This window comes from Anarrhichthys ocellatus, unplaced genomic scaffold, assembly GCF_004355925.1.
Source record: "Anarrhichthys ocellatus isolate YVR2014 unplaced genomic scaffold, GSC_Weel_1.0 scaffold17, whole genome shotgun sequence".
Classification (NCBI taxonomy): domain Eukaryota; kingdom Metazoa; phylum Chordata; class Actinopteri; order Perciformes; family Anarhichadidae; genus Anarrhichthys; species Anarrhichthys ocellatus.
The window spans coordinates 7557453-7579503 of record NW_022280047.1 but is presented as its reverse complement, the minus strand read 5'-3'; the positions used below and the strand labels follow the sequence as shown (position 1 = coordinate 7579503).

Sequence of the window (22051 nt, the reverse complement as noted above, 5' to 3'; positions counted from 1 at the left end):
TATTTATATATTTATATATATATATATATATAATACACGTATATTTTTTTATTTTAAATGAAAACGAAAACTGCAGGGTTGTCATATTTAGTTTGATTGTAAAAATACTTTACAGTAAAAAAACGGATTAAATCTATTAGCAAGACCAGCTGAGGTGGTGATGTCATCAAGTAAGCTGCTGTTCCAATTGTCCATACTGCGTTCTCTGGACTTGTGAACTTGGGTATTGAGAAAGGCCCAGTATCTACTATGAAGGCATAGTATGCTTTGAGCGAGAGGGGCGTCCCCTAGCGCGCGATGAATATCACTGCTCTTCTGCTCGCGAAACTTTCACCTGCTCGCTCACGAGTAGATTTTCTTTTTGACACTAAGTGGGCGGACCAGGTCTCCATTGTTTAACTACATTTAATTGATTACAATCCTCGTTTTTGGACTGGCCGGATATCACTTAAACACAGACGGTAAAGAGGTGGTTTTTAATCCACCACTAAACACTACTCCACTACAACTCAGAGTCTGACAGGTTTTATAAACGTTTCAGACTGTAGAGGCTGATGAAATACAAAGTATGTTAATAGCATTTTGAAATACAATAATTAAAAATGTGTTTCTCTTGTAAATAAACTGGAGTCAAGTTGCAAAGATTGATTTAAATTCACTCCATCATTCGATTACAGACAATGTGTGTTTGATAGTCAAACCTCTTGTGACAAACAGCTCAAAGAAACTCTTTGATTTTAATTGATTAAAACATGATGTGATCATATTTAATCATTGAACCACTGTTTGTATATTAACTCTTTGCCAAGTGAGTTCCCAAACTTAAATCACTGACAAGTAATTAGTGGATGAAAAATTATTCTGATCCTTCACTGCAGTAAATGTACTAATACCAAACTGATGAAACAATCCACGTCGAGTATCCCTGCATTCAAAACCTTAGTGAAGTATGTTATTATCAGCAAAATGTATTTTAAGTATCGAAAGTAAAAGTACCCGTGCAGTAAAATGTACCTTGTCAGTGTTTTACTATTACCTGTATATCTTATGTTTTAGGATATATACGTATATATATATATATATATATTGCTGCATTAACGTGTATGCTGCATGTTTTTAATTCCTTTATATACTGTTGGTTAGTTTAATCTACAGCAATGCATCATATTCTATAAGAGCATCGTATGTTTGTAGTGTCAGTACAACATTATTTACCTCTGCGATGTAGTAAAGTAAAAATGTATCATATATTACTTTAAGTAAAACAAACTTTTTTCTTTGAGTCTGTGTACAATTTTAACCGAAGAGTGGTGAGACCGACAAAGGGATTGTGAAGAGCCATACACAAAAGAATAACCCCTGTTCTGATTATGGCTTTTTATGGCAAAATATACTATGACTTATTATGGAATGTTATACTATGACTTTTTTATAACCTGTACTGTAGTTGACCTCTTGGCATTTAGCTTAATGCAAGACAAAGATCATTTACTTAAGTAAATGAGATGATTATGACATATGACTTATAAAATGCTTATCTTCAAGGTGATTTAATAGTATTATTAGTCGTATAGTAATAGTATTTCTCAATTAATGTAATAGAAATATAGTGACAACAAATAAATATTCTCCCTCTCAATTGTACTATGAATGGAAATGGAGTAAACATACTAATTTAGTTTGGGAAATTGCAGAGATGCACAAGCAGTAAAGCAAATCACATGAAATATTGCACATATTTTTATTGCAAATGATATGGTTTACATAAGTTGAAAATACAAGCTTTGTTATTTTTCACTATACATGCACTGAAAAATAATGTTAGCCACAAGAGACACATCAGATGAGCATTTCAGCAAACAGTACTGACTGACCAAAGGCCACCCACATTATATTCATGGTTGATATGCTGTCAAAATATCACATTTGACATTTAATGTAGTTTTGCCAAGCATCTGAAATTCTATCTAACAACCATGCAGAAGGCAAAAGTTATTGCAACACTTTATATCCCCTTGACGAAGAGGTTTAAAGAAAATTCACATTCAGTTTTACGTAAGCACCTGAGAGCAGAGTGGACAGAGAAGGCACTTAGTGCTGATGAAGCAGTGCTTTGGAAGAATAGTTTATACCTGTTCAAGTCCTGCACAGCATGGAAGTATAAAAGAGACCGCACTTTCAGTAACAGTTAACATTTCGTTTTTAATTAGCCTGCCTGGTTTACAAAAAGGGACATGTATAAAAATATAAAGAACTAAAGGCAAAAAAGCTGACATTCTTACTTAAATGCTCCATAGTTCCAGCTTAAGGCACAAACAGCTGTACACTATATAAAGCCATTTACAACAGTGTATGTACAGCTTCTTGTACTTCATGAGCTTTTCAAAAATTACGCCGAAAAACATTCTATTCATGTGTTTTGTACATTTTGTATAGCTACATTAATAATTAAGGACTATGTAATAACTTAGAAATAAAATTGTTCATTAAAAACTACAATCGATTACCAAATACATGGACTACACAGTATTCGTTGTGTAAGATGAAAACACCTGACCTCTTTTCCAAGTGTTTGTAAATCGTGTGAATTATGTGCTTTGAATTTTGATAGTTTTACTTCAAACTAGAAGCCATATACCACATTTTGAATTCTTGTTTTGTCATTATTCATTTTTTGTATGATAACAAGTAAACGCAGCCATTATCTTATGTAGGATATAGAACCCAAAATTTCATTGGCTCATTAAATCTGTTAACTTCAGACACCTCACTCACTTACTTGAAGCTTTCAAGAACATTTGTTGAGTAGCACTTTGATTCTTGGTATAATTATCTTATGATCATGCAAATGAATATCTGGCAAACAAAGAAATACTGCGTTTAAATCTTCAGTTGCTTTAGGAAACTAGCCTCAGAGTCGACCAAGGATGAGGAAAAGCTCTAACGAGAAAGTCAGAACAGACATACATATGATTAAAAGTGTGCAAATATTTGACGTGTAGCTACAGAGCATACACTCCCACAGTGAGATGACCTGAAGGGAGCCATGTCCAGATGCAGATTGCAGACAGCAGAATGTAAGTTGCTATGTAAACTATGCGGATCACTGGAGTAAAGCATAATGTCTTGCAGTCACACTGTGTAATCAAGATCAGCATTCCGCTTATTGTACATCTCATAAATAGCATCAACAGTGGCGGTGAAGTTGATGAGGAATTTTCTGATTTTTTCCAAGCATTCCTCTTCCTTGACATCCCGTCCCTTGGACAGCGCCTTCATGAAATCTGCCTTATATGGAGCAGCGAAAAGAGCTGCCTGGAAGAGCAAATAAAAATGCCAAATTTGTGCTCAACTCTGTGCAGTTAGCACACTCTGCGATACTCGTCTTCACAAATAACAAACAAAATGATACATCTGCTTGCTTATATATGTATATATTATATATATATCTCTCATAAAAGACATGTATATCAACTCTGAACTCACCTTGAAGAGCTGTTGCACAAACCAGCCATGATACCGTTTAAGGGCTATTTCATAGGCTTTGGTGACATTGACTCGAATGAGGTTTGGGTTGCTATCATCTTTTTCACCGTCCACCAGGCTCTGTAGGAAGACTTGAATAAATCGTAGACCCCTGGTCAATAGAGAAGTTATGCACAGTGGTTATGGGTGCAGACCTTGCTCAAAATTGAATACACACTCGAAACCCAACAGTCCATCAAACCTGAAATGTCAAAATTCTCAAACCTTTTAAGCCACATTAGTGCCAATGTTGCTCCAGCTCTGGGCCATTCTGCTCCATGTATTTCTTTCTCTGCCTCCAAAATATGCTGGAGTGTCTTGAACCGTCCTGGGTTGGTTTCGTAAACCGCCTTGATTTTCTATTAGGTAATCAGAACCTTTTTTATTGTATCATAACGTTACTGAGAAATGTAAGAGGAGAGCCACAGATTTAACTTAGGTCACATGAAAGAATACTCATACTTACTGTGATGTTACCAGATAGATCTGCCTTTAATGGGGCAAAGATAGTAGAGCCAAGGCAGTCTGAGGAGGAATATTTACACAGAGAGTGACTGAGAATTTAGGGAGGGACATTTTACACGTGTAAACAAAACTATTTATTGAGCCTATCAGACAATATCATTACATTATTTGGAGCATCTCATAGTGACCACAAAGCTCTATCAACATAGAAGCTAAAAAGATAACTGTAAAAGCTTGACTTTATTGCAGTTGTGCATGTGTGGCTTGCAATCATGAAAATGTCTTAATATTTGAACTAGTCACTTTGTGCAGATACTACATTGCTTCCTGGATCTGAATATTTCAATTGATTTACATTATGTATGATACAGCTTTAGTTACGTGGTGGACCAAGCAGACATACACAAGGCAAAGTTTAAAAGGGAAATGTTGGCGCTTTTAAACCGGCTTTGTATCGTTGCTATAAGGGTGGTATGTGCAAATGAACGATGTTCGGCTTCCCTCTGTGTTACCGGTGCCGGTTGCTCCGTGCTCACACGCTGCTCATTTGTCGAGGAGGATCCAATACAAAGCCGGTTGACAATTGACAAAAAATCCCTTTAAGACTGCACCTGTAACCAAGGGTCCTGGAATACACCTGTACATCACTGCAGCGAGGTGAGAAGTCAAACCAATGGAAAAGCAAGATTTTCAGGAGGTTACTCTTTAAGTGAAATACTGGAAACATCCTAAAGTGGTTAAAACACTCTTGTGGTCCACAATGGTCTTCAGTGTCTGCTGTTTTCACAGACAGGTCATCACCGTATTATCATTAGGTGTCCTTTAATTAGGCTACTAATTATTTGGTTTTGGTGACGGGATGGCGAACAATGAGACATCTAGAGTCCCGACCACACACGACTCCTGGTTGACCCACCGACACAACAGAGAGTTTTCAGCCTCTCAGCTGTTCGTGGAAACTACTCATGACAAAGTCCGCTCTATTGTGCTAATGCCATCACCACAGCACTAATGGCAACATATCTTGTTTCGGAGATATCTTCATGTTGTATGGCTCTGGCTAAATTTTCCACTCTCTCCACAACATTTGTGGTACAAAGACACAGTGTATCTGGAAACAACAAAATATAAACCTCTAACTTAGAATAAGTGCTTATATACTTTTGTATTAACAAAGAATATTGTCTGTTCAGTTCTTGGCTAATTAAAGGCCCTGCACAGTCATCACAGGTGTTTATTATTCTGGTGGTTTATTCTGAAGTTGGACAAAGCCATGAAGGGAATTGACTGAGGTCACTTAAATCCATCTACTTAAAAGAATCATACAAATAGGTTTTGTCCTGCTTTAAAACAGGTGCAAACCTAACAAGGGATTCAGGAAGTACTGTCCATGTAGTCCCGAAGAAGAGGTCTAAGTAGACAAACTCATTTAGAACACCTAAGTGAATGTACTATGAGAGTGTACAGGACTTTAATGGCTTGTAGGAAAGTTGGCCAATAAATTTCGAGGTCAGGTTAAACAATGGCGAGAAGGAGGAAAGAGCTTAATATTGACATCAGACTTGGTTCCTCTCAAGGGTTTCACATGGCAAATTCAATAGACGACCTTTGGCATATTAATACAGAATGAAGTCACACAAAGATGCCCTGGTGCACCATGCCTCCGGTGAATGGGCATGGGGAACTCAACACCGTACTAATCAATTTTCACAACTTAAAATCTAGGCCAGTGGATTAAATTATGCATGCTAAAGGATTGTGGACAGCTTGATGGTGAGAAATACGATCCCAAAAAGATTATCATTTGGAAAGAGTGAGATCGGTTCATCGGGTTTGATGGAAGTGTTGTGACAGATTGTTCTCACACCAAGTTTAGTGTTTAATAATCAAAGTTGAACAAATCCCACATGAAAGATGCATGACGGTGGAAAAAAGGTCCATGGCAGGGGACTTCTGTCATATAAAAACCAGCATTTATGTGCATGTCAAGCCAATATAACAGTCATCAGGCTTAAAGCATGCAGTATTGTGAATCTACATAAATAAATATCACTTAGTCAGTGCCATCAATCTGGTCTATACTGTAACTGTACAACTCAAATAACTTAGCCATTAAAATAAGCTGAATAGAAATACATTATAGAGGTACCTCTTCTCACTGCAGCCAGTGACATCTGGACTGGAGCCTACCTGTAGTCTTTAAACTGTGTCACACTGTGGAAACTTCACTTACCAAAGAATGGTGGAAGGTATGACACAGCCTCCAGAAACGGTCTTGTTTCAACCTGCCTGTCAGCTGGCATCTGTCTGAACTGGTGCTCCATTAGCAGAGCCATCTCTTTAATCCGGACACACTCGTACCTCTGAAATGATAGCAACAGGCTCTCAACCCTTCACTGCGGGTGTACAGTGACACCAGAAGAAACTGTGTGCCATACCCCACCCGGAAAGCACTAACGCGCGCGCGCGCGCACACACACACACACACTCACTCACTCACACACACACACACACACACACACACACAGTCACCGACATTGAACACCAGTAGTGGCGTAATATCAAGCAGACGGCTCGTGTGATCGACTTGTTGTTGGTAGATCCGGGTCATCGGCACCTGTCGGGTAAAAGGACCGATAAACAGCGTTTAGACAGAAGTCCAGCACAAGCACAAGAACGGAACCTGATGTGCTCTAATCAGCTGACTGGTCTTCCTCTGCGTTTAATCACATGTGCTACTTTACTGCCAACTAATGGATTTCCGTGGAACATCTTTAAGTGTTCAATTACATTATTGGTAGCCTGATAATCTGACTTAATTTGCCATTTAGTTCCACTTCATTAATGTATATGTATTAATGAAATATTTATTATTTCATTAATTATTTCATTCTGACCAAGTGTAGTCGGTGATTCAAACGTCTGGAACCAGATTACAGCCTATTATTTACAATATGATATGTGTAATTATATTTAATTCTAACAACAATAATAGTAATACTAACTGGTTAATGTTGGTGATGTTGCCAGCGTTTTATTTGTGAATCAAATGGCCAAATACATCAACGGGCATTACTGCTTTATTTTCCCAGTAGACGACTAGCGTTACGTTTGTCTTTAAAATAAAACCGTTATAGTCTATTAAACAAAAGATCAAAAAGGAAAATAAAGTAGAATGTATATTGCTAGGCTTTTTTACAAATTAAAAAATGAGTAGGAATTTCGCGTTTTCATTTCAACGGTAGGCAATTTTGACCTTTACCTCGTTCCGTAGCATGGGAGTAACTAGGAAGTGTATGGGTAACTAATGAAAACTGAGGATTGACTCCATGGATCGAGTATTTGAATAACGGCGATTTGTCTGTGTCGTAATGCAAAACGTAGACTGCCTTTAACAAACATCGAGAGAAGCGATTGAGTTTACCACTGAAAGGTGAGTGAGTGTTATTTATCGAGCTGAAATGGTCCTGACGCGTTGCTGCTAGTGAGACGTGTAACGTTAGCGTTTTGTTTACCTTTATTGCCCTTAGCTAAATAATACACGATAAGGCCTATAACACACAACACTAGCAAAGACATAACTGCATACTTTTTGTTTTCTGTATGAATGAGCTTCGACTTAACGCACACCGGCGCTTTAAGGTGGTCCAGGTAACGCTAAAGCTAACTAACGTTAATACATCAATCAACGTAGGTTGAGGTGATTTCTTCTTATAACGTATGTTAATCATGATTCAGGTCACATGGCTCTGCCGACCTTCTCGGCCCACGTGCCCAGTCGGTCCCGGGTGCTGGCCGGACAGCTGGCCCGGCAGCGGGAGCAGGAGGCCCGGTTTCGAAAGCAGTGGGAGCTGCATGCTCAATACTTAAAGGAGCAGAGCGTCCGCAGCCAGAGACAGGCGGTGTGGAGCTCCCACCAGTCCCACCAGCAGAGGTAACTTCATGCACCAGTGGACTGGACGTATCCAGTTACCACATAAAGCTGTCTCTAATACTGTCATTGCAGACATCTCTGCAACAGGAGGAGGTCAAACAAAGCAATGCCGTTTAGGACAATTGCTTCAATTTGACTATGATTTGTGTTCCATGTTCATGTTTATGAAGGCCAAGGGGCTACAACAGCCCCTCACTAGATGGACCTGTAAGTAATCAACCTTTGAGTATAAGGTGTCTGTATTCACACGTTTAAAGAGAGACAGTGATCTACAAACGGCTCCCTGTGAATGTATACACATCTCAGGCTCACATTGGCTTGGAACAACAAATCAGGGTTAGATTCTCCTCTCAGGACCTGACTAATCTGATGTGTAAGTGTGGCCAGATAAAGGAAGGCTATAATGCTACTGTTATTATCAAATATGTGGTGAGAGATTAATCAGTTATTGAATCAACAAATGTCAAAATACAAAGTTTTAAACACAGTTCACATTATTTAAAAGCGGGTTTCCTTTAACATGTGTAAATAGTGACGGTTCCCCAATTCATTGATCCGTGGCTTGTAATAACGTAGAGAGAACATTCGTAAGTATTGACAAGTAATGACTGAATGTGCATCCATGACTACCAGCGTTAATAATCATTCCACTATGAAACATCATAGTAATACAGTGTTGATGATATTCACTGAGAGCAGTAGTGCGTAAGTCACTGCCTCTTTTTCAATGTTTAGTTATTGGATATACAGTATGTGCACAGTCTATGTATTGGGCTCAGTGACTAAATATCAGTGTGTCTACCCTTAAATCTATGTAACCTTACATAAACATGCTGTGCTGTACTGTGTTTGTGTAAATGTGTGTGAATAATGAAGGGCATAGATAAACCAGAAGTATTCTCTCTTCTAGCATGAAGAAACCCTGTTGGTTCCAAAATGACAGAAAATGAAGCCAGAACTAAAGTCTCTTTTCCTCCGTTCTGTCAGTATGTCGGCATTCAATAAACAGAGACTGAAGGACGAAAAGAAGGCCAGTCTGGAGCAGCGCAGGAGTCGGCTCAGGGCCATGCTTCAAGAGGAGCAAGACCGGCTGGAGGCGGAGCTGAGGGAAGTAGTTCCTGACAGGAGCTCATTGGCAAATCAGCTGGTGCAAAAGACTGAAGAGCTTCGTACAGCAAGAGAGGAAAGAAGGAAAAAGGTAGTTTTACTTAAATTAATTTAATGAGTTGTATATTTCCTTTTCAGGACTGATGATGGTGCTCTGCCACAAGTGTATAATCCTTGTTATTTCTCTTTTTTATCTCTAGCTTTCACAAGAGCTGCTGAGGGAGCACTGGAAGAAAAACAACACGGAGTTGCGAGAGGTAGCTAAGTTTAAACTATTAATGGGAAAGCAACAAGTTGCCAAACCTCTTACTTCAAAGTCTCACTGTTGATGAAGTGATAAATGGCCTCAGGAATCCTGTAACCATCCTGAGTTTCTGAAGAGCTCTGCAAGAGGAAAAAACAGACACTTTTTTGTCAAGACGTCCACTTGATCTGGAAACTTAATAGGGCTTGTGATACAGCTATTCCATGACTTTCTGTTAACCTGAGTCCAGTGTTGACCGAAGAGAATAACATGTTGTGGTGTCCCTTCTGCTAAGGGTCAAGTTCATCAGTAACTCTGTCCCATCTATGTCCTTTCTCGCTCTTTTAATCTGTCCACAGGTTGAGTCAGCATTACATAAAGATCATGTTGTCAGCCAATGGCAGGAGCAGATATCTGAGAAGGAACAGGTAAGACATCATCACAGCTACAAGACAAAATAGTTCATTTTCATTACAGTGTTTTGATAACTTTCTATAAATGACAAGTGTTTTTGAGTGTTGTGAGTGGCCGAAGGAATCTCCAACTCACAACAAGGGCCGACAGGTCAAAGCACTTATTATTCACAGACATTCTCATTCATGTCAACATGTTAGGATGGTCAGAGCGGCATTGCAAACAACTGTGACCAATGTAACAACACTGTACATTTCTATGGTCAATTTACAGTGCTGTGCATCATTTTCTATGACCATGGCAAACAGTTCAATGTCCTTTCTACTCTCATTCTATTCCTATGGTTATTACTCAATTTTACTCAGACCAAATGTGTAGAAATTGCTCTCCAGTACATTTAAGCAAGACCTCCCTCAAGTCAGTGATGACACATCGGACCCACAAGTCGTTAAACTTTGTCATTATCCTTTTAGGTGACTAATTATTTATGTAACACATTCATGCTTAATTAAACAGTGCCCATGTCATCTGTGAGCACAGTATCAAGTCTGAAATCTACTCACGTTAATCCTCTCAACATGGTACATAATTAAGAAAGTTAAGACACCTACTGTAAGTGACCTTCTCTCCCAACATGTAGCAAGAGGTGGCGGAGCAGGAGCAGAAGAAACGCTTTGAAAATGAGTATGAGAGGACCCGAAGAGAGGCTCTGGAGAGGATGAAGCAAGCTAAGGAGAAGAAGAACATAGAGGAGCTGAAGAGGGCAGAGGAACTTCGCAAACAGATGGAAGAACTGAAGCTGAGGGAAACAGAGGTATTTAGAACTTGGACAAAGTATTTCTTGTTGGAAAATGATCACAGATGAGTTGTTTTTTTAAAGCATTATTTCTCTTTCAGGCAACTCGCTTGAAGAGGGAGCAGGAAGCTCTGCTGGTCAAACAATGGGAGCTGGAGAAGATAGAGGAGGAAAGGAGAAAAGTGGCAGAAAGACGCAAGAAGTGTGAGATGGGGTAAGGGAAGCTCTTTATGTCGATAACTTATCTAAGTCAATATGATACTTCCTTCTCGGGAACCATTGGGTTTCATTGGATTTGTGTTGCACCAGGCATTTCTTGATCCGTCAATATCGTGCTCAGCTGAAGAGGAGAGCCCAGCAAGTGCAGGAGGAACTGGTTGGTCTACTTCACCCACTTTTGTCACAGTATATATTTCTACCTGCATTTAAACTCGACTGGCTTTCACACCTTCCTCGATTTCGTCTGTGGCCACTAGGAGGCCGACCGTAAGATCTTGGCAGGCTTGCTAGAAGGACAGCAGGAGGACAAGAGGATAGAGACTGAACGAAGGGAAAGGGCCATCGCTGATGCTGCCTGGATGAAGCGTGTGATTGAAGAGCAGCTTCAGGTGGAGGAGGAGAGGGAGGCTGAGTTTGACATCCTACACAGGTAAGCACCAAGATTCAGTAAGCTCTGACTCTGCAGGAAGGGACTCTCCCGCTTCTCCTCAAATACAAACCAATGCATCTCATCCCTTTCAGAGAAGAAGCTCAACATGTGTGGGAGAAACGAGAAGCACAGTGGGAGAAGGAGAGGAAAGCCAGAGAACGGCTCATGCAAGAGGTGAATTGTTTTAAAATCAAGATGAAACTCTATTTGAATGTAATTCAAAAGATATGACTACTTAATAACAGCTCTCTCTATCTTCTTCCACTTGGAAAGGTACTTGTGGGGAGACAGCAGCAGCTGGAGCTTAAGATGCAAAAGAACAGAGAGGCTCAGGAGGAGTCCCTGAGGAGACGAGAACAACTGATCCAGGAGCTGGAGCTGGAGAGGGAGACCAGATGCCAGGAGAAGGAGCAAGAAGAGGGACGCAGGACGGCACGGATGCAAGAGATAAATGCTCAGGTTGGCACATAGTGCAGTGGTTTGTGTTTTCATAGCACTTTTGGTCCAAACACAGCAAAGTTAATATTTTAGAAGAAACATGAACAGGCATTTCAACCCACAGCACAGGATCACATTATATGCTTTGTGTAAACCAGTGTTTCTGTACATCTGCTGTAGGTGGAGCAGCAGCACCAAGAGCAGTGGGAGGAGCAGTGCAGGATAGAGCAGGATGAGGACGACGACAGGGAGGCCCTTCAGATTCAGGAGGAGGAGCTGAGGCTGGAGATGCAGAGGATGGCCAAGAAAGGGTACCAGGAGAAGGTAAAAGATGAAGGTCAAGCTGAATGTCAACTTTCCAAGGTCCAAAATGCTCTTTAATGTTGAAATGTGCTTGAATTCCCCTTTCAGATTCACAGCAGACCTCGATCAGCATGGACATGAGCAACCTGCCTCAAGTCAAAACAGAATTGTGAGATGTATATTTTTCTACCTGTAAATCAGCTTCAGCAGTTTTGCGATTTTTCCAAGTGTGTCTTAAAACAAAGCTCACATGCCTATATGTAGATCGTAACAGTTGGTGCTCACTGTGATTGTTCCTCCTGTCCATGAAGAGATCCCTTCCTACTCAAAGTATCTGATGGACATAATCCAGTCATTCAATGAAAACATGCATTTCAACTTTCATCAAATCCAGTTGGGATTTTTTCCTTCATTGGTGTTTTCCTGCTGAGCCACAGTGAAGAGACAACACAAGGACTGTGAATTCAGTCTCGCATCTCTTCCATACACACAAAAATGTGAATTTATTTATTCCCTTTTAAAGAATGACGTAGGTTATGAGGTCATACTGTGCCAACCTTATGTTAATAATGTCATGCTGGTTGTTTTCATATGTAGAAAAGAAGTAATGATTTGTTTTGCACTTTTTTTTTTTTAAGAGCTGTATATTTTCCACCCTGTATTTATAGATTCAATTAAATAATTTCAATCAAATAATTTCAGTTTTTTGTATTACGGCAATGCAAAGTTAAACCGGATGAATTAAACTTCTGGCAAATCACAACAGGCTGTATTTATAAATTAAGTTTATTTAGAAAATAATTACTTTTCCGAAGTGCAACTTAACAGCTGCATCGCATACATCCCTGCACTCCGGTCAGGTACACAGCGTGACATTATCTTGATCAGTTTTCAAAATGACGATAAACTCTGAAACACTCGGTGAGGATGAACGTTGGGTTGCACAATTACACGGGAGACGTCAAGACTTCTATCCCAGATGTTGCACATTAAATACAAAAGTAGCAGCAACGGAACAGAGCACAAAAAACAAGGACATACATACAGTATGGCTATTAGCTCGAAATATCTTTTAACATCACCAACACTGCAATGGCACACAAGACCGCAGAATACAGTGCAGTGTGAAGAAACACACCAGACCATTTAAACTTAACACTACAACATATTGGTGCTGATGAAGAACACAACTTGGCCCCTGAACAAGTGTTATTTGCATTCACTGAATTGACAAATGGGCACACATAACGAGGCACAATGTCTAGATGCATGTCTGATGTCACTTGGACAGAGGACAAACCATGTAAATAGCTTTTTTGATGCAACAAACATTTGCATTGCAGACATATAATGGTCAATTTGTTTTTGGAAATTGAGCTTTACAGTTTGATGATGCTTGCACAGTGCTGTTGATGAGGAAGCTCCTTTAGCCACAAGAATGTTAGCAATAGCATTCAATGACAGCAGATTCATGACTCATTTATGGCTTTGAACTGATAACATTAACCGATATCATGTGGATTTACTGTGAATAATTCCTTCTCTTAATAGGTATTTACATTATGGACTGACTAAAGATTATTTGAAACTAAGAGCAAGTTAACTCAAATTATAATCTATAAACCATTACAGTCCACAGGCCGGCTGCTTGATTTAACATGTGTGGAAGTTATTATTTTATCTTAAGAGAAATTGTGCTATTACAACAACTAACAACTTTCCTTTTACACTCAGATTTTGTCCAGGCTTGGCTTTAAATATTTATTCATAAATTAAAAAAAACAATGCATGCATATACCACTAATACAAAAGAATCATTAAAAAATATATTCAAGAACAAAACTGAGATGCTGACTGCTTTGCAGCTCTGTAAGTGCTGCTAGTTTGTATTCTCCTTTGTGGTGATGGTGACAAGCTGCTTGGCTGCCTTGGCAATGTCGTAAGCACATTGGATGACCTGCTGGGTGACCAGCTGCATGTCCGGTGCTGGGCAGCCCTCGGAAGGCAACGCCTTCCTGCACTCACTCTGAAGCCGGAACGCACTTGAGGTCAACAAGCGCAGAGAGCCTCTCGCAGTCTCTGAGCGTGGCCTCTGCAGAGGAAGGTTACAATATCTTAATACTAATGGACATTTGTCCAAAAGTCAACAGATTTGTACAAAGAGATGCGATATAAAGAGGACCCCTGAGAAGCAAATTGACTTCTGCTGGCTTGAAGCTGGACAGAACCTACTTTGGGTTGTCTGCCATGCGGTCTTTACTTTTAAACATATACAATATACAATACATATAGAATTCGGTGCAATTCATTGCTATTTGATTAAAGAACCAAGTAAAACAATACATACTATTTGCTTGCGATACCTTCATAATAACAAATATAAAAACTAAATGGCTGATTGATCTGTTCTCTCAAAGTAAAAAATATCTACTAACTTGTTTCCATACCTTGGGAAAGAGGGCCGCCATTTCTATTACAGCCACATGGATTCTTTCTGAGCAGGGTATGAAGCTGTGAGGAGGAGAAGACATTTGTTGAGTTATTATTATTGAACATGGATAACATATCAATTGACCAAAAGCTTTTACATGCAAGTCAGTGTACTATATAGTATTCTCATCACACCGTGCGTTATCATCTTCAACAGAACATGCTACTTGTTGCGCACATTTTTAGCATTGTAAGTAAGTAGAAGGCAGTTTCACTCCATATCACATTTTTGTATTAAAAATTACGGCTGAACAGTAGAAACAACCTGAAAAATGTGTTACATAACCTTCAGTATATATCAAAAGCAAGTCACTGTAGAGCTGCAACTTAACTTTGCATGAATTAACTGAAGCAACTGAAGCATTCAAGGTGAACACATTGAAGGAAAGGCGACAGCTTGTTAGCAGGTGAGGCAGAAACCGTGTAAGGGAGAGGAACATAAAACTGTGCCTGGGAGGCAGGGACAGAGGCCAGAGTACCAGGAGGTGGGGTCAGGGGACCGCAGGCTGAGCGGCTGAAGGGGAGGGGGGGCCTTCTCGACCCAGGGCACCAGAGTGCTGAAACATCCCAGGCTGTGCCTGAGCCGGCGTACGCCTTCACGCTCACATGGTCTGCTCGCAGGGGTGAGGGGCGGCACCAAACACAGCGACACCAAAACAACAGCATAACAGCGAAGCAGATTGGAAGTAGAATGAAGGAGGAAAAGTGAAGACAACAAACAAAAAGGGGAAATGATAGAAGATAAACACAACTAAACATAGCAGAATAATGATGACTGTATGAGGAACTTAGGGTTTAAAATGGAAACAAGGAAATGAAAGCTACAGAGCAGATCCTAAGCTGATAGAGATCCCTTTCTCTTCTGATTCTGACCTGTCGTGTTTGTTCTCCTGAGCAGCTCGCAACAGCTCTTGGATGTTCTTGGTGATCTGCTCCGTTTTGCGGATGACGTCCTCTGTGCTGGGAAGCGTGGGGTCTGCCTCCATCTCCAGATCATCCAGCTCTGGGATAGAGCTGCCCTCCCCGAACCAGCCACTGCTCCTCAGCCTCCCTCTCCTGCACATACTGCAGAGGAAGATTCAGAAAAAAATATCCCTTGTTGATTTTACCCTAAAACAGCACATTTTACTTGAAAAGCCCCTTTGATCATTTTTAGGAGCCAGAACACTGTCCTATTGTCTTTCACCATCATTTTGGGGGATGCTCTTACCCCGAATCATCCATCTCAGAGTCATTGAATGTGTTGTCATAGTCACTCTCCGGCATGCTGCTTTGCTTCTCTAACTTCGAGGCCTAGAGGGAAGAGAGGGGACAAAACATGATAATGTACCTCACGCTCGCAAGACGTCCCATGTCACTGCCGATACAACCCGGAAACAGTTCTGGTGAAATCACAATTTCAATGCTGGTCCACAAAGAACAAAGACATATATTGGAACGGTACTTCTTGCTGTTCGTTGTATGTCAAATTGGAATATAAACATGTAAAAGCGATGCAGATGACTGACTGAAACAAGCCAATACAGCTGTGAAGCAAGAGCACATAATCAATACGAAGCATTCAACACAGGATTAGTAAAACTCATTGCGCAGAGTTCATTTAGTTTACTCACATCGGTATGACATAATCACTAATGCTGACTTGCATGAAATTGACCTGATGCTCGTCAGCCTTCAGTGACTATGATCATCAAATGTGCATGAGGGTGACAATTAACAAAACAGTCAAACTAAAGCCAGTTCAGCAACATGTTGCTGGAAACATTACACCAGAGGCATGACACACAAGCTTTACTCATCCTCCAAACTGAAGAGAAGACGACCCCATGCAGAGGGTCATTGTTTTACAGCGGGAAGTCGAGGTTCAGATGAGTTCATGAATGAAACTGAATCCCTCACAATAGGAATGCCTCATCTTCACACCAGACAGGCTTCACAGTCATCCGAGATGTTCACTGGAACTAAGCTTCATGCAGGTTCACTTTCAGACTCAAAGCTAAGCTTATAAACAGGCCGCATTGACAAGTACACTCAAGCCGCACAGGACCTTCTGTACGCGTCTTACAGTCCATGTCCAAGAATCTCAACGTACACAGAACAAAGTGAAACGCAGCAAACATAAGCTCGCCTCAGGAAATGCAATTAGCACATACGTGTTCAGATGAATCTTTTTAGATCGTTAAACAACACGGTGTTCCAGGAGTTGAGTGTTACTGGAAGAAGTGAGCGCATGCTGTTGGAGGCTCACAGTGCGAAACAGCCAAGCAATTGTTAAAGACGGTTAAAACACGACTTCTCTTTATACCGTTAGAATGTTTGAAATCAAAAACACAAGTTCAACAACTCAAGAGGTCTACAATTGAAATCGAACAATCTAATTTACTCAGTTTGTTTCCTTTATTTTTTTTTACAGACAAGAGGTTGTTTTGTAAAAATGAAACAAACACGACCATCAAACTTTGTACAAAGACACTTTGTTCAACATCATCTGCTGCACAGGTTTGTGGAGCAAAGAAAGCAAGCGTTCAAATTAGCAGGTGCTGCATCACAAGCGCAACTTCCTGCTCAAGGTTCAGCGGTCGGACGGAGGTTTTGCCTTCACAAAACCAAACAACTCCAGTCGTTTAACAGCGCTGTGAGGATGATGCTGATGGAGGCAGGTATCTGATGGTGAGGGCAGCTGGTGGAGGGGGCGGCTCATGCAGCAGGGCTGATAAGGAGCAGTGTATGGAGGACAGATGGAGGTGAGGGAGGAGGAAGAGATTCAAATGGCTCCAAGTGGATTTGCTGTGTCCCACAAAGCATGGACCGAGTGAGGATGTACTTAACCTTTTGAGCGCTTTCGTCCTTCGACCAAGACATGGTGGATGGAAATGAGGGGAGGGATGAAGAGGTGGTCACAAAAGCGCCCCTTTCCGTCTAAAGACAGGGTTCAAATCACATTTTAAGGACACAAATTTCTTAAACTAAAATGAAACAAACTAAAAAGTGAGATGAATGAGATTAGATCACGTTATGTCCCAATAGTCTCTTCAAGCCAGTTGCGTCTTAACTGTAAATTGTATATTGAGAATGGACTTAGTGGAAAACTATATCTGTGCAATGAACATGACCATTACATTAAGGATTAAAAAATGATATTATTTTGGAGGGGTGATTTTAAGATAAATCAATGCTATGTAGTTGGTTGTTTTTACAGATTATCCTCCTTATTTTTTTACACTAAACTCATAATTATTTCCTTTCTGAACACTTTCTGTGTGCTGGAAGTAATAGGACTGAAGAGCCCGGGAGTTAATCCATCAACAGAAAAGTACCAGAAAATGATGATTCACAGGATCAAATTTAACTGTGTAAATATCGTATTTGAATCAAAGAGAGAATCCAAACAGATGAGAAGATAAAGTGAGTTTGTGAAAGTATCATGCATTACAAAAACACAGAGTATTTGTATGGTAGTTTTAATGCTTCATCAACATAAAACACAGTACAAACCTTCAACGTTTATCAAAATAACAGCATCTCCTTGCGGTTACAGCTAAGTTCTGTCTGACAAACAAGCAGCACTCCAGTAAACAGCAGATATATGCAGATAAAATGGATCTGGACCAGATGAGATGTGACTGGCTGTGTCTAAATGCACGACATTGTGGTTTTGATGACTCCCGTCTTTGAAGCTGCAAAAAACTACCCGGTGGCAAATGAGTAGGGAGAACCATTAAAAAGAAAAGGCAGAGAGAAAGGTTTGCAGACAGGGTGAAGACATGAGGGGAAACAGGGCGGTGGAGAGGGAATGGCACAGGAGAGCAGGGAACAGGTCTTACTTACATGAGGCGGGAAGGGTTGCAGGGTGGGGATACCCTCCTCTGGGTAGGGAGTTTCCCCTTTAGGGAGATAGGGCTTCAGGCCTGAGCCGGTCTCATACATAGACATGGGCCGACTGGCCCGCGCAGACTGCCGGTGTTTCAGGGCTGAGGGGCTGGAGGGGTCGGGGTAGTCTGACCCGCTGGGGATCTGATAGATATTGGTGGGGGCGTGTCGTCTGAGAGAGGAGTTCTCGCTTTGCAGAGAGCGCAGCTGGAAGAGACGGTCAGCAATACACTAAGAGGTGCTCTCAGCAAAGCAAGCCGTATTCCCTGCTCTGGTCTACTCTATCTTTATAGCACAACATTTCAGCTGCTATCCCATTGTTCCTAAAAGATTCTTATTATACTGCGTCTACTATCGTCAGCACTCTTAGTCGTTTAATTCTGCCAAAGCTTTCATTTGGCAGGAATAAAACACATCTTTGTTTTACTATTAAACTTGAGAATCTAACCTTAGAACTTTGTTATTACTATGATATAGAAAGTCAATATTTGGATAATGCTCTTACAAAAATATATGATACGTCAAAACCTGAAGCTGCTTCGATGATAATGACTTAAAGAAGAACTTGTGTATGTGTATGCCATCAACCTCCTAAAAATCATAGGAATGACATGATTTTTGATTTGAGATGTACTTTCTAAAGATGACAAAAAAAAAAAAAAAAAAAAGCAAAGCAAGTGATAAGCAAGCAAAAGATTGTTGCATAGGTGAGCAACACAGGTGCAGTTCAAGTCAAAGATGTAGCCACAGTGCAGATGGATTAACTCAAGAATCATGAGAGGATACGATCTGGTGTCCTGGTCAGTAGAGTGAGTGGTTTGTATTCTGTTATAATGGCTGACTAGGTTTGGTAAAGGCTGCCATTCCAATTACAGTTTAAAAGATATACAATATGTCATGACAAGCAACATTGTCCTGTTTTCTCCACCACATCTTCATCCGACTGTGGTCATTTAAGTGAATCTGTTCAGCTATAAGCTAACACGCAGCCAGATCACATCGTCAGAAACAACACAGTACGCTACAGTGCTGTTTGTCTACTGCAGTGTCGCAAAGACCTTCGGTGTGCAACCAAGAGAGACATATTATCGGCATATGCTCCTTCACAACAGCCAGCTTAAAATAAGAACATTAACCTCACTGACAGGGGTTCAAATTAACACAATGAAAAGCCATAACATGCTTAAACATCTGGAAATGATCATTCTCAAAATAGTTTGGGTTTCAGCAGGATATAGATTGCTAGGTTGAAGCACATTGCATACATTTGTGCAGAATCTCAAACGTAACATTGTCATGTCTATCAATCAGCAGTTTGGTGCAGCAGAGTAACAATATTTCAGGTTTGCATCAGCAGTCATCAGTATGCCGTCTATGACATTTCTATGAAATGTGAGCACAACACATCAAACAATAGATTTACATGTACTAAAAAGGTTGTTACCAAAAACAACAGCTGGAAATCATCCAAAAACATTCTACAGAGAAAACACAGTATATGTGATGAAGCAAGGCACACACATACAAACGTAGTTAGTTACTATGAAGGTATTAAAAACCACTGTCAATTAAGTCATGCTTCTTCTTAAAACATGCTTGTTAGTAACATTAGACTGTACAGATTTATTACAAAAAGGAGGGCTAATGGTAAACGGTTATTAACTAGAGCAAAGGTGCATTTCTTCTTCTCAAATCCAGAAACAAAAAGAAAAAACAAAACAAAGAAAATCTCCAGTTTACATTCAAGCTCTGAAATCGAACATGCTGGCCAAAACAGAGGGTGGACCAGCAGGGCGTCACAGCAGCCTTATCTTGCAACACAGAATTCCTATTCAGATAGCTCGGCTCCCATACCCGAGAGCTGGAGAAGAGCTCTGCTGACCACTGTGGCCCCCCCTCAGTCCGGCCCCCTGGTGTTAGTGATCTTATTGGTGGAGCACGGTGGATACCTTTTTCTGCATCAGCCTCAGCTCATCACTCAGGTTGTTGTTGGCTTTCATAAGGTGCTGGATCTTGGCTTCAGAGGCGGAGAGCGCGGTTTTCACCTCCATGTATTCATGCATAGTAATGGCTCCATCGGAGAGGTCAGAGTCCAGGCTCTGTTGGGATAGAGGGGTTGAAAACAAAGCGGTAAAGGCACCTGCAGTGAGAGAGAGAGTGAGTCTTTCAGGGTTCAGATTTGAGTGATGCCACGATACCTTTGTCCTGTCTCCGTGGCTTGAGGGGAGCTCGTGATCCGTGTCCTCATCAGACGCCACACTATCGTAGTCAGGCTGGTCATTTTCCTGGCTGTCACTGCAATGCCTGACAGCCACACTCTTCAGGATAAATTCAACATTGTCTGGAATGAAGGGACACCGAGTGGAATCGTTGGTTTGAATCTGTGCTACACTTCAGTGTCAGTAAGATCTTGGAGTGACGTAACAATAAGATGCTGACCTTTGGGACTGGCTATCGAATTCCCTTGTTGTCTGCGCTTAGCATCACTTAATATGTCAATCACAAGAGTTGCAAACTCGTGCGCATTGAATCTTGCCAGCTTCTGTCTTCCCTAAATAAGAAAAACAAAGTCGCATCAGCGATACACAATCTACCTTCAAATGAAATGTGTGCGGTGGGAAACAATACAACATGTGCAGGGGAGCTGTAAAGCGGACTCGCCTGGTTTCGTGTTGATGAATACTCTGGATTCACAGGAAGGAAAGGCACCACAGTCGTCTCTGTCACCAGAGTGCTGTGATTCTGTGTAGCCAACCACACTACACAGAAGAGGATAAGAATGAGGCTGACTAGAGGTGGGAGTACAGCTGAGGGTATCAAGTATCAGTGGGCCTCATTCACCAACCGTTCTTAAAAAGGTATAAGATGTAACAATTTCCTAAAACAAAATATATAGACTGATCCACAAAAATATCCCTCTCAAACATAACTTGTGACCCACTAGAAGTGTGTGATGGTGTCTCTATCAGCAGAGACCATTCCCTCTGACTGTATTTTCTTATTTATTATTATTTTGCTGTTCAGGACATTTCTGGGCGTCAGCAAAGAGCATTTGGACCCCACATGAACATGTAACCCACAGCCAACCAGCAGCCTGTGCATTCCCTGGTCCAACAACGCTGCTTTGTCACACCCTAAAATTCTCCTTAAATTTCACAATTTTTTTTTCTTGGGATTTGTTCTCAAACAAGAACAGAATCTACGCATCATCAAGAGCACACTCAAAACAATTAGTTATTGCATTTTCTCCAATTCTGCAGTTGTATAATATAGGATTCAAATTACAATAAACTATTTTATATTTGTTTTCAATAATAGTTATTATTTACAAAGCATTATTGTATATAAAAATAGATAAACACTACACATTCCTCCGGAAGACTCCGGTGACAGGAAGTGAGTGCACAGGCAGGCGGGCAGTTACAATTGTAATCATTACAATTGTCTTATTACAGTCCTGCGACAGACACAGATAACAGATTATACTTTACCTGCATCAGTCTCTCGTCTGTCCACCTCATCGTACACATCCATGGCCAGCTCCTCAAATAGATGATTACTGAGCTGCATGAAAATAAGTGAATGACACTTAGTTAGACTTCAGTAAGGAGAGAAAAGAAACCTCAGTGAAACTCTGCAAAAAACACTTACAGACTGCAGTTTCTTCTTTGCTGCCTTGGCCAGTTCTGATAAATCTAAACTGCTACAAACAGAGCATAACTTTCATAAACACATGCTGGTGAACTGTTAGGTCAACATAACTCACTCCTCCTGAGTAATACTTACATGTTCCTTATCCATCAAAAGAGAGCAATA

The 22051-nt window shown here is 40.6% G+C and overlaps 3 protein-coding genes across 15 annotated transcripts in view; 1 reads left to right on the top strand and 2 right to left on the bottom strand.

Moving 5' to 3' along the window:
* Positions 1–2211: 2211 nt before the first annotated feature.
* On the bottom strand, positions 2212–6822 carry gltpa (glycolipid transfer protein a). Its single transcript, XM_031856507.1, has 6 exons — positions 6527–6822; positions 6224–6353; positions 3992–4050; positions 3751–3884; positions 3487–3637; positions 2212–3315 (listed from the first exon to the last, which is right to left on the bottom strand). Exons 1-6 carry the CDS (start codon positions 6599–6601, stop codon positions 3133–3135), a joined length of 732 nt encoding a protein of 243 aa, XP_031712367.1. The 5' UTR covers positions 6602–6822; the 3' UTR covers positions 2212–3132.
* Positions 6823–7270: 448 nt separating this feature from the next.
* On the top strand, positions 7271–13779 carry tchp (trichoplein, keratin filament binding). Of its 3 annotated transcripts, none has more exons than XM_031856479.1 (12): positions 7271–7423; positions 7729–7924; positions 8912–9122; positions 9232–9288; positions 9635–9703; positions 10330–10503; positions 10587–10699; positions 10795–10861; positions 10962–11134; positions 11227–11308; positions 11408–11593; positions 11753–13779. In XM_031856479.1, the coding sequence occupies exons 2-12, from the start codon at positions 7734–7736 to the stop codon at positions 11951–11953; spliced, it is 1524 nt and encodes a 507-aa protein (XP_031712339.1). In that variant the 5' UTR covers positions 7271–7423; positions 7729–7733; the 3' UTR covers positions 11954–13779. The 3 variants fall into 3 exon arrangements, with proteins under 3 accessions (XP_031712339.1, XP_031712338.1, XP_031712340.1); XM_031856478.1 differs by having other exon boundaries at positions 7271–7641; XM_031856480.1 differs by having other exon boundaries at positions 7271–7924; positions 11753–11896; positions 11984–13779.
* git2a (G protein-coupled receptor kinase interacting ArfGAP 2a) overlaps positions 12646–22051 on the bottom strand; it is a 15087-nt gene continuing 5681 nt past the window's right edge. Inside the window, exons 9-21 of one of the 11 annotated variants that reach the window (XM_031856448.1) lie at positions 22022–22027; positions 21887–21935; positions 21727–21799; positions 20897–20994; positions 20675–20786; positions 20434–20576; positions 20185–20334; positions 18194–18442; positions 17195–17284; positions 15576–15658; positions 15239–15430; positions 14311–14386; positions 12646–13967 (exon numbers count right to left, since the gene is read on the bottom strand). In XM_031856448.1, coding sequence (XP_031712308.1) covers positions 13755–13967; positions 14311–14386; positions 15239–15430; positions 15576–15658; positions 17195–17284; positions 18194–18442; positions 20185–20334; positions 20434–20576; positions 20675–20786; positions 20897–20994; positions 21727–21799; positions 21887–21935; positions 22022–22027 — 1534 coding nt within the window. In that variant the 3' untranslated portion in view covers positions 12646–13754. Of the gene's footprint in view, positions 13968–14310; positions 14387–15238; positions 15431–15575; positions 15659–17194; positions 17285–18193; positions 18443–20184; positions 20335–20433; positions 20577–20674; positions 20787–20896; positions 20995–21726; positions 21800–21886; positions 21939–22021; positions 22028–22051 lie in introns of all 11 variants that reach the window. The other 10 variants (XM_031856447.1, XM_031856451.1, XM_031856450.1 and 7 more) reach the window with 10 other exon arrangements.

What these genes read in the sequence shown, in the direction of transcription:
- gltpa (XM_031856507.1), bottom strand. Translation starts at nt 6,601, where the DNA reads ATGACCCGGATCTACCAACAACAAGTCGATCACACGAGCCGTCTGCTT. An exon ending in CGCCACTACTGGTGTTCAAT is followed by an intron (nt 6,354 to 6,526) that starts GTCGGTGACTGT and finishes CTATCATTTCAG; the next exon opens with AGGTACGAGTGTGTCCGGAT. An exon ending in ATACCTTCCACCATTCTTTG is followed by an intron (nt 4,051 to 6,223) that starts GTAAGTGAAGTT and finishes ATTCCTCCTCAG; the next exon opens with ACTGCCTTGGCTCTACTATC.
- tchp (XM_031856479.1), top strand. Translation starts at nt 7,734, where the DNA reads ATGGCTCTGCCGACCTTCTCGGCCCACGTGCCCAGTCGGTCCCGGGTG. An exon ending in GAGAGGAAAGAAGGAAAAAG is followed by an intron (nt 9,123 to 9,231) that starts GTAGTTTTACTT and finishes TTTTATCTCTAG; the next exon opens with CTTTCACAAGAGCTGCTGAG. An exon ending in GAGTTTGACATCCTACACAG is followed by an intron (nt 11,135 to 11,226) that starts GTAAGCACCAAG and finishes CATCCCTTTCAG; the next exon opens with AGAAGAAGCTCAACATGTGT.